This window comes from Clinocottus analis, unplaced genomic scaffold, assembly GCF_023055335.1.
Source record: "Clinocottus analis isolate CAN_PGR_092001 unplaced genomic scaffold, fCliAna1.0.p SCAF_22, whole genome shotgun sequence".
Classification (NCBI taxonomy): domain Eukaryota; kingdom Metazoa; phylum Chordata; class Actinopteri; order Perciformes; family Cottidae; genus Clinocottus; species Clinocottus analis.
In genome coordinates this window covers 7,418,802-7,433,712 of record NW_027175954.1, presented here as the reverse complement: position 1 = coordinate 7,433,712, position 14,911 = coordinate 7,418,802, and the positions used below count along the sequence as shown (strand labels likewise).

At 40.7% G+C, this 14,911-nt stretch overlaps 1 protein-coding gene across 3 annotated transcripts in view; it reads left to right on the top strand.

Annotated features, from left to right (window-relative positions):
- The window catches only part of ctnna2 (catenin (cadherin-associated protein), alpha 2), a 281,855-nt gene that overhangs the window by 39,789 nt on the left and 227,155 nt on the right, over window positions 1–14,911 (top strand). For all 3 annotated transcript variants that reach the window (XR_011078175.1, XM_068588776.1, XM_068588777.1), the window contains exons 3-6: window positions 5,224–5,419; window positions 8,150–8,316; window positions 9,221–9,340; window positions 10,943–11,209. Coding sequence is in view for 2 of the 3 variants with exons in the window: in XM_068588776.1 (XP_068444877.1) it covers window positions 5,224–5,419; window positions 8,150–8,316; window positions 9,221–9,340; window positions 10,943–11,209 (750 nt within the window). In the remaining variant the exon portion in view is untranslated. The remainder of the gene's footprint in view (window positions 1–5,223; window positions 5,420–8,149; window positions 8,317–9,220; window positions 9,341–10,942; window positions 11,210–14,911) is intronic.

Below are 14,911 nucleotides of genomic sequence, written 5' to 3'. Positions count from 1 at the left end.
TTATTTTATGTTAAAGTCATAGCTTTCAAATGGCAACATGTATGCAGTGAAAATTTCACTCCATGAACATTTAGGTTTTACATAATTTCAATCTTGCACCCTTTTTACAAACAGCACAATAGAAAGTTTACTGCAATAGAGATGTTCTAAATAATGTTTGCAGTAAATGCCTTCCAGGCCCTTTTTACGGAGTCACCTCCTCAATTCATGTTATGTTTACATTTTTAATTTGTCTTTTTAAAATTAAAATGTACTCATCAATATTAATAACCTGACAAGTTGAACTTACGATCGTCAGATGTGACATTTTTAAAGCAAGTGGCATGGTGGTGTTGATACGATTGTGAGTGTCTGTGTTGGGGGTACTGCATGTCTACTTGCAGTGTTTTAGGCTTATATAATGTTGAAGCATTCTTTCTCTGTTTTCTGGATAGGCTGACTTTGAACTTGATGCCTGTCAGTGCTGAGCATGTTCCAAAAGTAAATTAGCCAGGCTATTTGTCATATGCTGTGTCTCTGTAAAAGTGAAGCTGATTACACCTGGATTCCTCAGCAACCACAGTTACAAGCTGTGGGGACTAAGTTTGTCCGAGGGATGTTTGTTCAGTCTAATCTCCACGTTTCATCTGATCAGTGTAAACCTTAATGTGTGCTTTGTCTATGTTTAAGGGGAGTACACGCAGCCTCTTCACTTCAGCTTGCATGTAATATATCATTTCAAAACACCTGTCTTTTAAAAGTAAAGCCACTAATTTAAGATGAGGTATTACCATGCAGTATACGAGAGTCTACAAATGTTAGGGTCCTGATATTGTGCATTCGGGTCACATTGTGATGGCTGATTGGGAAAATTAAATACCATGTTGCCATTATTATTATTATTATTATTAACACCTCTGCTATTCCAAAATGCCTGCTGGGACAGAGACCCATAATACATGTTCATATCAGTTTGCCAGCCATTTCCACTCTATTTCTTTTCAGCTCATTCCTAAGGCATGCAGCGAGGCATCTGCATACAGACACAGCTAGATATTATAAAAATAGCCCAGTTAAATCTGTATGAAGGAAGATAAATTAAATCTGCCTCAGAGCGTACTGTGAGGTTATTGCGGCATAATTAAATATACATCAAGCTTTTTTAAGTTACCGTTGCAGAACAAAGCATCAACAAGCTTTGACTTTACTTATTCGATCCCTGTGGAAAGCGACATGACACATGCCTCATCCCGGTGTACTCCACAGCCCAGCCCTTTTGTTAATGAATAAATGAGCATTTGAAGTGCAGATGAATCATGCAGAACCATAACTCAGTATGTTCTCATTCTCTGTTGTAAAAGGCATGATGTAGACTTAGAAGTTAGGTTCGGCTAAGACCAAAGAAAAATCATTACACTTGAAGACTAATCTCCAAGCTAAAATATCTAAAAAAGCTAAAGGCTGCAACAGAGAGCACCCACAGTTGGCAGTTTGCCAAGAAGGTTGGCGTTTGCAGATCGGAGGTTGCGGGTGGGTGCAGGAGGTCAGAGAGGTATGAAGGGGTAAGGTTGTAAAAGGCTTTGTAGTTAATGAGGAAAATCTTGAACTGGATTTTGTGCTCTATGGGGGGCCAGTAGAGGTTTTGAAGGTCTGGGGTGATGTGATCTCTAGTACGGGAGTGGGAGAGCATACGGGCAGCTGAGTCCTGGATGTACTGTAATTTGTTGATGGTTTTGGTGGATGTGCCATACAGGATGCTGTTGCAGTATTCCAGTTAAGAGGTGATGAAGACCTGGATGGATGTTTCAGCGGATGAAGAGGAGATGGTGGGGCGCAGACGGGCAATGTTTTGATGTGCTTGACGTAGCGTGCAAAGGAGAGGATTGGATCGAATATGTCACCAAGGTTACAGATATGTGGAATATGTGTGGAAGTCTACAGACATATTTAGAGTGCTGCCTCTAATCCAGTGTGTGTGTGTTGCGAGCTGCTGGCAGCGAATCTACTGTGTAATGGTATGGGCAGCCAACTTACGGATGTCATTAGCTGACGTTATTGTTCTGCTTAATTGAAAAACGGCTAAATTATTTAATGCCATTTTAAAGGGCCACGTGCACAGCAAACATTATTTCAACATAATGTTATTGCCACCATAAAACAGTGCCAATCAAATTAAATTATGTTTTTTATTTACGCCGCAATGAAGTCAGACGCCTTCTATGGCCTACCTAGTCTACTCTTTTAAACAATGAACTTCATAGGGACCTTATAAAACACAAAGTGATCATTCATGAAATCATATTAAACCATCCAACCTCACGTATGTAACCATGTCTTTTCTTGTCCAGTGGCATATTTAAGTTATTCTTTTCTTATTCCCTGCTAGTTATGTGGACAACAGTGTTTCCTTTCTTCTTTGACTAGCTCCCGAGTACTTGTAGAAAACTTGTTTGAAATATTTAAATAGTATTATAAAATCGTTCTTCAGGCAAGTAAACCCTGAAAAAGTTAGTCTCTGTTTTAATACAGACTCACTTTGATTATTCCTGTTCTACATGGTAAAGAAGCAGTCCCCGTAAAACTGAACTTCAAATGGCTCAACATTTATTTTTTTTTCATGTTTGACTTATTCATATGATTGTTGAAGGTAATATTTTGATGATTAGTTTAAGCTGGTTTGGAACGCGAGATGATTAAGTAGAGGCAGACACCACACACACACACACACACACACACACACACACACACACACACACACACACACACACACACACACACACACACACACACACACACACACACACACACACACACACACACATTTAAGACATGTTATGGACAAAATACCTTTATGTACTTGGCCACAATAGAGTGGAATAGACTCCCAGGAGAAATACAATGAAGTCAGTCCTGTGATTAGTCCTGTATTTAACCATACATTTGGGAAATGGTTATTTGACTAAAATGAGAGGACTCAAAATTGAATGCACAGTATGTGCTTAGATGACTCTGGGTGAGCCTAATGAAGTGTCCATACTCAAAGATGCGGGGCTGCTTTGTTGGAGTGTAGGGCCACCTGCATGTACGTGTATTCTTTAATATTTATGGATGTACATTGGTAGAAAATGGTTTGTTATCTAATTAATGTATGCATACAGTTAGTTTGTTGATAGAATTATTTCCTTTGCTCCTTAGCATGGAAATATGTGGTTTGTTATGTAACCTATGACTGTTTGGAGTACCTTAGACTCCCTCAAAAGAAGAACACAAAGTAAACAACAAATTATTTACCTTTTTATTATGTTATCCTCAAAGAACCACAATTAATATGTATTTGTGTATGAACAGTTATATATTTTTACATTTATAAATTAATCAAATCAAAAGATAATGTACCATGTTGAGCTTATACATTAACCTGTAGGAGGGCACTTGGCATTTATTATTTCATCAACTATTTAGCCAGTAGTAATTCAAAACAAAAAATCTAAAGTGGCCTCAATGTGTCATGACGTGGTATAAAAACTAGAATACGGATAAAATAGGCTATTGGATTATAGTAGCTAAAAGAGAAGTGTGCAGGATTTCATGTCATCGAGTGGTCGGGTTGCAGATTGCAACCATCTTAATTCCCCCTTTGCTCTCTTGGAATTGGAGAATTACCATGGCCTTAAGATAATGTAAAAACAAAAAAGGCCCTCTCTCGAACGAGTGTTTACTTTCTTGGTTCTGTGCTAGTGTTAGCATGGCTGTAATACATTCTCTGTGAAGAGGAGACGGTCCCTGTGACGATAATGGAGAGCTCATTCTGACGAATACATAATAAATCTTACTTTTAGCTGATTATACAGTAAAATATAGTTGTAAATATTATATTCCATTTCTGTGAAGAGATCCCTGCACAATGTTCCATTAAAGACCTCCACAGAAAGAACTCACATTTTTGCATCACTAGCTGCCATTGAATCAGCCTGGACACTGTGTGCTGCTGATTTACTTGCTGAACAACAATCACAAGAATTCTCTTTGTGCTCTGTGAGGTGGAACTTAAAAGAACAGGAAGTTTATTTGTATATATGTCTTTCGTGGTGGTGGATCTATGCTCTTGTGTCAGCTAGGATATGAATGCTTATGTGTCTTTGTGCGAGGTGCAAGGGCGTATGTCGTAGTGCGTGTACGCTTTCATGTGTAAATATAATGATGAGTTATTGATTCAACCAACGTGGATTAAAAAATTAACACACCACTGCACTTCATAATGAGCACTCGTTCAGCTGTGTCAAGTGATGTTGAGCAGATGAGCTGATGGTAAACAGATGTATCGAAGTTAGCTGTTAGGGCGGCTTTGAAAAAGATTAAAAAATAATAATATTAATAAATAATTATGTTTTCGTCAAAATAGTTTCAAAAGACTATAGGAAGGTTGTGTGTCTGCCTTACTATTCCTGGCTCCATCCTGAGCAAGGACATACATCATTAAAGTGTTTATTCTAGTCTAGAAGCCCTTCAGTAATGCAGCACAGACAGGACATAACTTTGCTCTTAGCAACTTTTTTTAGAGCGAAGGCCATTTGATATTTCCACAAAGTAATTATATCAACCAATTGTGCAAGTTGGGCTGCTGTCTGACTGATCCTTCCACAGCAAAACTTGACTGGAGTGTGTAATGAGCGATTCTGTCCATGTAAATCCTTACCGGCCCTCAAACAGACGTATGCAATTGTGTGCAGCCAATATGTCACAGGCATAACAGCAGTGGAAATATTTCCACTATTTAATTAATTATAAACAGGCAGCAATGATTGCTGCTCGACTGTTGGCTGACTTGTAACCTCAGAGAATTTACTGTGGTCATTTTGGTTTGATGTCAATGACACTTTCATACAGTGAGGCATGTATTTTTATTAATTTAGAACTTGTATGGGATTCATACTCGCTATTGGCCAATTTCAGGAATCTTTATAGGGACTGAAATTGTGGGATCAGTTAATAAATTAAATATACTGAGTGTTGTTTCATTTTCCAGTTTGTTTGTCCTATCAAATTTACTTTTACTTTTGCTCTTAGTGTCAGTAGCTGATCTCCACAGTGGCCGTATGCCATAACCTCCAACTCCAGGGTTTCAGAGTAAATGTTGCAAAAGGCACAAAACCTGCAATTTTCCCCACTTGTCCCTATTTTTCACATGCTGTTAATACTGTGTTGTTACTCAACCAACTGTAATGACCGCTCCTCTTTTCCCAGGTGACTACCCTGGTGAACACCAGCAACAAAGGGCCATCCAGTAAGAAGAAGGGGCGCTCCAAGAAGGCCCATGTCCTTGCGGTGTCTGTTGAGCAGGCTACCCAGAACTTTTTGGAAAAGGGTGAGCAGATCGCCAAAGACAGCCACGACCTCAAGGAAGAGCTCATTGCTGCTGTTGAGGATGTTCGTAAGCAAGGTAAGCTGGTTGACTGTGGAACGTCTCACACAATATTGAGTGGAATTTAACTCTGCATGATTTCCAGCTCAAATAATTGGCACTGCTGGAACCATTTTCTGTAAAAGGACTGTAATGCCAATGTTGTTTTCTACCATTGAAGGCTACTCAGGGAGAGTAATTGCTCTAAAAATGTTAATGTTTGGAAGCGTATTAAGTGCTGTGACTGTCAGAACAAGTCAAATGTTGGAAGTTGTGTGTGCTTGAAACAGTTGTAGAGTTAAGAGTGGCAAGGCAAATCCATTAAATATAACAGATTAGCGCCCATTAGTTTCAGGCTCCACTTGGCGCACGCAGCTTCATGAATGTAATGAGCCTAATTCTAGAGTTGTTTACCCTAAAGTCATGCATCGGCAGAGCTTCGACTGTCTGGGATGGTGGGGAGCCTCGCTGAATTGTAAGACATTATAGAAGCCCATTTTCATTAGCAACGACTCTTTACTTCAACAAATCATGCTCAGTCTTTCAGTGAGCTCTTGCTCTTATCAGTCAATACCACAGTTTTCAAAGTATCTTTTCGATGCTGAGAGCAAGTCAGTGAGCCTTTATGTGGGTCAGATGTTTGTCCCCAGAATGGAATTAAATTTCCCGTTCAATAACTACATCAGCAGAAAGAGCAAATGTAGCTCAGCCAACCGTATGTTGTGTTGTCAGGGTATTCCTCATCCTGCACTGTCAGCTCCACTTGGCCACCGGAGCTGTTGAACACTGACTTGAATATATTGGCACTCAGCTCTTTTGAGGCGTGAAATAGACTGTTGCCACACATGTCAACGCCACAGCTGACATCAAAAAGGACAAGATCATTCTTCCAACCTGTGTGGCATGTGAGCCAAAGCTCTGTTAAACAATGTTATGAAAGACATTATTTATCTGTCCGTTTTGAACTGATATGGCACACCTTGTGTTGTTATGCTCATGAATAATTGTGCTGTTCATTCTGAATAGTATGACGGCAAAGCTATGCACTTTGTAAAAGGCAATGAATCAATTTTAGTGTCTGTCAATCTCTGGGAAAAAAACATTGGTTGACCATTACTAGAAAACGAGATGAAAGTTAACATTTTACCACCATTATGAAAAGATGAGCATGCCCACAAGCCCTTCAGTAGATACATGGGCTGCTGATGAAACACTCCTCTCTCAGTCTCTCTTTATACACTTGTTTTCTAGGTTGGATATAATTACATGTCGGGGAAAATGTTTTAATATTGATAATTTTGGAACTATAAGGGCAAAGCAATGCTTTGTTCTCTGTTCTCAGCAGACTTTAGGAGACCATCTCCCTTTTACAAGACCTTTAGCATCCGCTGGTGTCACAGGGTGGAGAAAGTAGGACCCAAATGTCAATGCTGCAGTTGAAAGTAATTTATTTAAACAAAAAACACACATTAAGACAGCATACTCACAAGGCAACACACAGTACAAAATGACAGGAAACAAACAGGGTTTAAATGCAAGAGGTAACGAGTAACAGGTGGACACAATGAGGGCAGCACGGGTGCAGGGAATACACAATCAGGAACCAGGTAGACGGACAATCCCAGACAATCACCAGCTCAGGAAGTGCAGAGAAACAGAAAACTCAAATCATGACAGCTAGAGGTGTCCCCAGATGACATCATTGGCCTAGTTAAGGTCACAAGGAGTCGTAAAACACTCTAAAATATGTCATGACCTCATCAGACCTGTGTCATCGTGACCTCCTCATCTCAAACCCCTTTATCGTGTCATGATTAAATTATAAATGCTGATTTCAGACCACAAAGCGGTTCAGTAATCAGGCTCTTTGTACTGTCACTCTTTGCCAGCGTCATCGGGCCAGGCAGACTTATGGCACTATCAGTGCCAGTCTGTGTTTGCGTGCCTGCCTTGTGCATGCATGTAAGGATGTGTTCGGTGCATGTTCTCATTTACTTTTTTGCCTGTCTTAGAGCCTTTTTTGTACACCATGTTCAGTATTTTCAATTATTGCTGAGAAAGCTGGCACTTTAACCCTGATGAAGGCAAGTTAGCTGAAAGCATGTGGATAAAGCTTGTGTACTGGAACAGAGTTAAGCAGGATTTCGAAATTTTTGAGAGGTAGTACTGTCAGTGTTGACCCGTTGACACTTTACCACTTCCTTTTGCATTATTTTACAGAAAATAACCTAATTACTCAGAAATGGGTAGTTGTATAACATATGTATGCAGTTTGTATTTATGTTTAGAGCTGTGAGAGATGCATTTTTCTCAGAGACAAATTAATTAATGCTTTTCTGATATGTTATAATATCCAAGGTGAAATAGTTGACTGACTACTAAACCTCTTTGCTGCACAATATGTAGAGGGGCGGCTCAGCAGTCATGACGATTCTGTAAGCCTTCTCGGTTACAAGCTCATATATTTCTGTGCTCGTGTGGAGTCAACTGGGGCATGCAAAATTCAGATATATTTCCTAACAAGAAACACAGTTTTATGAGCTCTTAATCGGATGAAGCAAGTCAGTAGTGGGCCTTATCTCATTGCAGTCATATTACAACATTAGCTCACTCTATCTTCAACTGGTGTTAAACAGTGTATACATGCACAGTGTGTATGCACATGCAAATACCCACACTCAGCCACAGGTAATAATGTATTGTCCGCTCTAGGGTAAGATACAATCATGTCACTCCTTTCCACTTACAGTTTTCTCCCTTTCTTTACAGGGGACACAATGCGTATTTCCTCGTCAGAGTTTGCAGATGACCCGTGTTCCTCTGTAAAACGTGGCACCATGGTGAGGGCGGCCCGCGCCCTCCTCTCTGCTGTCACCCGTCTGCTCATCCTCGCTGACATGGCTGATGTCATGAGGCTGCTGGCCCACCTTAAAATTGTAAGTGTGATTATCACCTTATTTCAAAGCAGATACGCTGGTGGGATGTTCAAAAAGGACCTCCTTATGTTGTATAGTCCACAAAAGCAATGTATGTTTTTATTACAGCCTCTGCATACATTAGCATATAGATGAGGCATGGAGCAATACCCTGTGACCATACATCTGATTGTACAGTATTAATATCATGCCATAGTGATCTGGTGGGATAAACCACACATAACCCTCCCACTCACAGACCATAATTTGTTTAACACAAGTTTATGAGTCCTTTATTGTTAAAATGGCTCAGGCATTGAAAGAAAAGGTAATACAGAGTGTTTAAATGAATGATCTGCAACTGGCATAATCTGAATCAAATTTAGGCCTCCATGCACCCTCATTTACTCACTGAGAGACATTGAGTGAATGAACAAATACACACAAATATACACATGCGCGCACGCACGCACTTGCGCACGCTCGCTCACACTCATAGTCCTTTTTCCCAAGCTTCATTCTTGAGTCCCACAGAGGGGCTTAACTCTAGCCAGTATAAGCTCTGCCATCAAAGGTTTCACTAAAAGTTGTCTAGCTCTCTCTTCTCTCTTTTCCATTACATCTTGTGCATCACTTTCATTAGGGATAAAAAGTAGTTTAGAATTAGAGTGTACCCGCAAAAGACGTGGAGATTGCTGAAGTGAGACCCATTAAAAGTGATTTGTGTCGTTTTAAACCCAGTTGCAATTGCATAGGGATCTAATATTATTTTACATCAATGTATGCTGTAACATTTATGGTTTGATGTATATAACAAAATCCCCCTATATAGATCAATGTATGCTAGTTTTCAAGTGCATCCACAAAGTGTTTTTTAAAGATCCCTTATTTTATTTGTGTGTCTGTGTGTGAATGTGTGTGACAGGTGGAGGAGGCCCTGGAGGGAGTAAAAAATGCGACCAATGAGCAAGACCTGGCAAACCGCTTCAAGGAGTTTGGGAAAGAGATGGTGAAGCTTAACTATGTGGCGGCTCGGAGGCAGCAGGTATCTGGAAGATCACTGTCTTCTGTCTGTCTTTCAAACAAAAAGTAAACCACTTATGTTGCATTCAGGTACAGGGAGTTTCTGTTGGAGAAAGCCCATAAGTGTCTACACTGTGGCTTTCTGTAATTTCTAAACTTCATGTGTAGGTTATAAGTGCACAGCAGATTATTGGAAAACAAACAAAGATACAGTAAATGGTTTTATATGGGATGAGTTTCAGACATTGCATGAAAACGCTTCAGGCTTAAACTCAAAGGGACAAAAACTGCAGTTTCTCAAATGGCCACTTGAAGCCTGCTCCAATAGCAAGTCAATAAAAACGAGAGAAGAGTATTATTTCTAACTCTGCTAGTTCAATTTAAATTCTGATAACACATCTTGTTCAAATAATATACAATTTAACTTTTTTAATTTTATTTGACAGTCAGTTATTGACGACACACGACTGCTCTGCTACATCAATATACATGGCACTGAATTGCAAGTTCAACACTATTGCGATATTCCCAACCTTTACTTTATGAAATTCTCTCTAACTGGACCTTGTTGACTTTGAATTGAATACTTCTGCTCTATGATGTAGCCTCAATAAGAGTTGTGCAGAAAGAACCCTGACACATCAATCAGTGAATAACAAAAGTAGTTTGCTGTTGGATTCAGAAAGAAATATTGGCCAACTCCATCATGATGTGCAGTCTTTAAGGATAGCTTTCACTGCAGCACATACACACGCAACAACAAGATGATCCTTTTTTTCTGGAGGGGGGATTTGGTTATGTAGACAGTAAAGAAACCTATTTCGAATCAATTATTGTAGAAATAGTGTGAAATTATTCAAAAAACAATGAAGTTTCAACACATTCAAAATGGTTTATTTCATAAATCTATTTATGTTTTGTTATTATTTTTCAACTGATTTAAAAAAAACGTGACTGTAGCAGGTTATTACTGTATGATTTAGTTTAACTGTACAGTTAACAACTAAAGGTAGAAATCCGTAGTATAGTAGCGTTTTTCCATAGTATTTGAAATTACTTTATCATATGACCATAAATCAGCAAATATCCGCATAAGTGCTTATTTCACCCAGGAGGATAACACATGAAAGTGTTAGAATATCCAACATGGCCCCGAGTGTGCCGAAAAAAGCTTTTAGAAGATTTTTCTTTTTTTTTTTTCTTCTTTTTTTTTTTAGAAGTGTCATGTTGGCAAGTATCCACCCCACTGAACTGTCCCAGAGCAAGACACTGCGCTGAATTCCATCCAGCTCCATGGTTGCTGTTCTGCTGACACTGCCCTAACTTTGTGTGGTTGGAACAATACCAATCCAGTTGGGACATGAACTTTTGTTTTGACAGGAAATGTCTTATGCTATGCTTTGCTCTATTGTGAATCATTGATTCCATCAAAGGTCCTTTTTTTCAGCTCTTGACCATATACTGCATCCCAAAAGACTCTTATATTTTGTGAAATACAATCTTTCAGCATTACATTTATTGTGTAGGGTGTTTCCTAATGCCTAAATATGCACTGACCTTTCTTGAAGGACTGACTGTAAGTGGGTTATTATTGCTTGCTTGAAAACCTTTATCGCCTCCTCAGGAGCTGAAAGACCCCCAGTGTCGAGATGAGATGGCAGCTGCACGTGGGGCCCTAAAGAAAAACGCCACCATGCTGTACACCGCCTCACAAGCCTTCCTGCGCCACCCGGATGTGGCGGCCACACGTGCTAACCGGGACTACGTGTTCAAGCAGGTTCAGGAGGCCATAGGAGGCATTTCCAGTGCCGCTCAGGCCACCTCACCCAATGACGAGAAGCACGGCCATGCCGGCATTGGAGAGCTGGCCGCTGCCCTCAACGAATTTGATGTAAGTCAGCAAGCATTCTGTTTTTCTTTACGACCATTAATGAGGCAATTCTTTGTCTTCAAGCACGCAGAGACATTCTGCTGAATGCACATATGACACATGCTGCATGCATTCTGTACTTGCACATAACAGATAAAGAAATTATAGCTTAAATGAAGAGGCTCATGAGTTTTCTCCATAGTTATGATTCACTGTTGCCATCTAGTGGTTATATATTGATGGAGAAGGCTTAGTATGTTTGAGGCTGGGAGTGTTTTGCTGTTGAGGTGATCAAGTCTCTACAGGTCATGACATTGAAGTGGTTTTGTATGATGGATCAGGATATCGATCTGTGTCATTAGTCAATAACAAACATCATTGATACAATGTGCTGTGAATCCAAAAGTGTCTCGTTGAAAAGACAAACAGGAGTACTCTTAGGCCAGTTTTAGGATGAAAATAGTACTTTGAAGTGCACCTAGGGCTGATAAAAATATTTAAAAAATCAACCTGGTCATGAAGAGACTAAAATTGTTTTTGCATACACATGCAGATTTTAGAAATTGAATTTAAACACCTTAAATTAATGCTGCACATTTCCATTGCTGCACATGCTGCACATTTGTATTTAAAGACCCCCAGTATTGCCTCACCATACAACAGTCTACCTGCTTTATCTCAGACACACACTGTATAGATCATTTCCGAGATATAATAAATATTGCAGCATTTTCAGGACTCTCCCCCAAGCTTCAAAGTAATGCCACTGCAACTTTGTGGTACTTCATTTGATAGCACTGTCCCCACTGGTGCTGGCAACAAAAGCTTTCTTATATTGTAAGGCTTTTTCCTCTAAATCTTAGGACTTACTACAAAGTGCAACCCTCTATTTTAATTTTGATACATTTATATTTCAAATCATCTAATCTGAATCTGTCTAAAGTTTTGGATTGGGGATGTGCTACAAACCCAGCTTTTATTGTGAAAGACTGACACCAGTCACACAATCTGTTTAATTGAACACAGGAGTACCGTACCCAGTTCTGTGGGGGCAATGGACATAAACATGTTCTGCATTTTTGCACCTTTATAGCTCTTACTTTTACTTAATGCCAATATTACTGAACGCCCACCGCGTCTTTAGTTGAGGAACAAACTTGTAACAGAATCAGGGATTTTCACTGATTAGTGGATATAGCTGTGTAATGTTACACATGATTTTAGATGTAATACAATTTTTGATGAAGGGAGAAATACACCCATTCTCTAGGATTTTCTCATGGAAACAGTGTATGGACTCGTATACAAATAAACTCTTATTACCCACTAGAAGTGGGTGGTGGTGTCTGTATGCGCGGAGTCTCTGCCTGTGCCTGTTTTCTGGATGTTCCTGGACGTTAACCTCAATAAAAACATAGCGATCAGGTGACATAGTGTAAGCACTCATCCAAGTGGAAGCTACGAAAATGGCACACAACGCCGCGAAAAATGCAAATGTAACGTATAAGTGTACCAAGCTCGGACCAAAACAAGCACTTCTTGTCAGCACCCTCATAATGGCTGTCAGGGGGCGTGTGCTTCCAGTGTTGTTGAGTCAGGGAGGAGGAGCCAAATTGTAATGTCGTGTTTACAAACCACAACCGAGATCCACTAATCGTTGTGCTTTTAGAATGTGTTATAATGATGGAAACTATGCTAGCTGCATGAATAAAACTAATTGTGCAAAACGTTAGAGTACAATGAAATGGAAGTTCTTCAGGTACCTAATCTCTAAATGCTTTGCAGTAAATACATATATATGTATGTATGTATGTATGTATATGTGTGTGTGTATGTGTCCATCCATCCATCCATTTCCCGCCGTTTATCCGGGGTCGGGTCGCGGTGGCAGCACACCCAGCAGACCGAGCTAGGCCTCCCTCTCACCCGCAACATTTTCCAACTCATTCTGGGGGACCTGAGGCGTTCCCAGGCCAGCCGGGAGATATAATCCCTCCAGCGTGTCCTGGGTCTTCACCGGGGCCTCTTCCCAGTTGGACGTGCCTGAAAAACCTCTAATGGGAGGCGTCCAGGAGGCATCCGGATTAGATGCCCGAACCACCTCAGCTGATTCCTTTCGATACGGAGGAGTAGCGGCTCAACTCCAAGCTCCCTCCTGATGTCCGAGCTCCTTTCCCTATCTCTAAGGCTGAGCCCGGCCACCCTACGGAGGAAGCTCATTTCGACCGCTTGTATCCGCCATAGGTGAGGGTTGAAACGTAGACCGACCAGTAAATGGAGAGCTTCGCCTTCCGACTCAGCTCCCTCTTCACCAAGACGGACCGGTACAACGCCTGTTTTACTGCTGCAGCCGCACCAATCCGCCTGTCGATCTCCTGCTCCACCTTACCCTCACTTGTGAACAAGAACCCATGGTACTCAAACTCCTTCGCTTGGGGCAGGCATTTTGTCCCCACGTGGAGGGAGCAATCCACCGGTTTCCGGCAGAGAACCATGGCCTCAGATTTGGAGGCGCTAACTCTCATCCCTGCCGCTTCACACTCGGCTGCAAAACGCCCCAGCGAATGCTGGAGGTCACGGTCCGAGGAGGTAAACAGGACCACATCATCTGCAAAGAGCAGAGAGGCGATCCCGAGGCCCCCGAACCGGATTTCGTCCGCCCCTGGCTGCGCCTAGAAATCCTGTCCGTGAAAATCACGAACAGGACCATATTGTATACGCGTGTGTGTGTGTGTGTGTATATGTGTGTATGTGTGTGTGTGTGTGTGTGTGTATATATATATATATATATATTTTTTTTTTTTTTCTCGCTATGTGTCTTTCCCTGTCTTTTTCTGTTTAATATGCCCTTAAAACTACAATACCTTATTTTTATATGATAGGGTGAACAGTCAATGTACAATGTGTTGGTCTTCAGTGTTTTCTGTTCACAATGTGGCGGGTTTACAGTACTTGCCTGACCCCTTGTGGTGATGTATGCAAATTGCAAGTAGCTCCGTAATGCTGCTGGTGCTGTGAGGAGAAATGTCGGACCAGTATAGTGAAACATAGTCTCTGACCTATTAGATGAACAACTAAAAGCTATTTAGTGTGAGATGCGTTACGAATAACTGAATCCTTATTTATTCTAAACTTGCTATCCGGTTTTTGTACATCAGGTCGGGGCCTTTAGTAATCACATCGACTCAAAACAGTAGAGCTTTTTAGAGAAGCAAAGGATCTGCATAATTTTATTCTATTCGGCAGACAAGCAGCAGTTAAATGAGACAAATTGCCCTTTGCTCAGCCCTCTGTGCTCGCCTGAAGCTGGTGCATGTTTAATTCCTAACTTACCACAGAGACACAGACTGTGGTCAGATCCTCTTAGAATAGTAATGACCTGATATACTCAGCTATGAGGCATGGTAGTTGCAGGATTTTGTGCCTGTGCACGACTGTGCTAAGTGTTTTCTGCACATGAACGTTTTCATATGCCGTTGTGTTCAGTGGTAAAAGCACATGCGCACATACTGTCCACACAATGATGTTATTGTAATGTAATGATATAATGATGGCTGCTTCACGCTATTCGTCAGATGTCCAACTCTCTTACTCTCTCTTTTGTCTTTCCATCCACTTAAAGCCACGAGCACTCACATGCACACTTGCTTTGTTTTCAGTAATGGAGTTCAGAGTTGGATGATTGCGTTTATCAGTTTTGGGGTGCTGCTCCCTGTCTTAAGT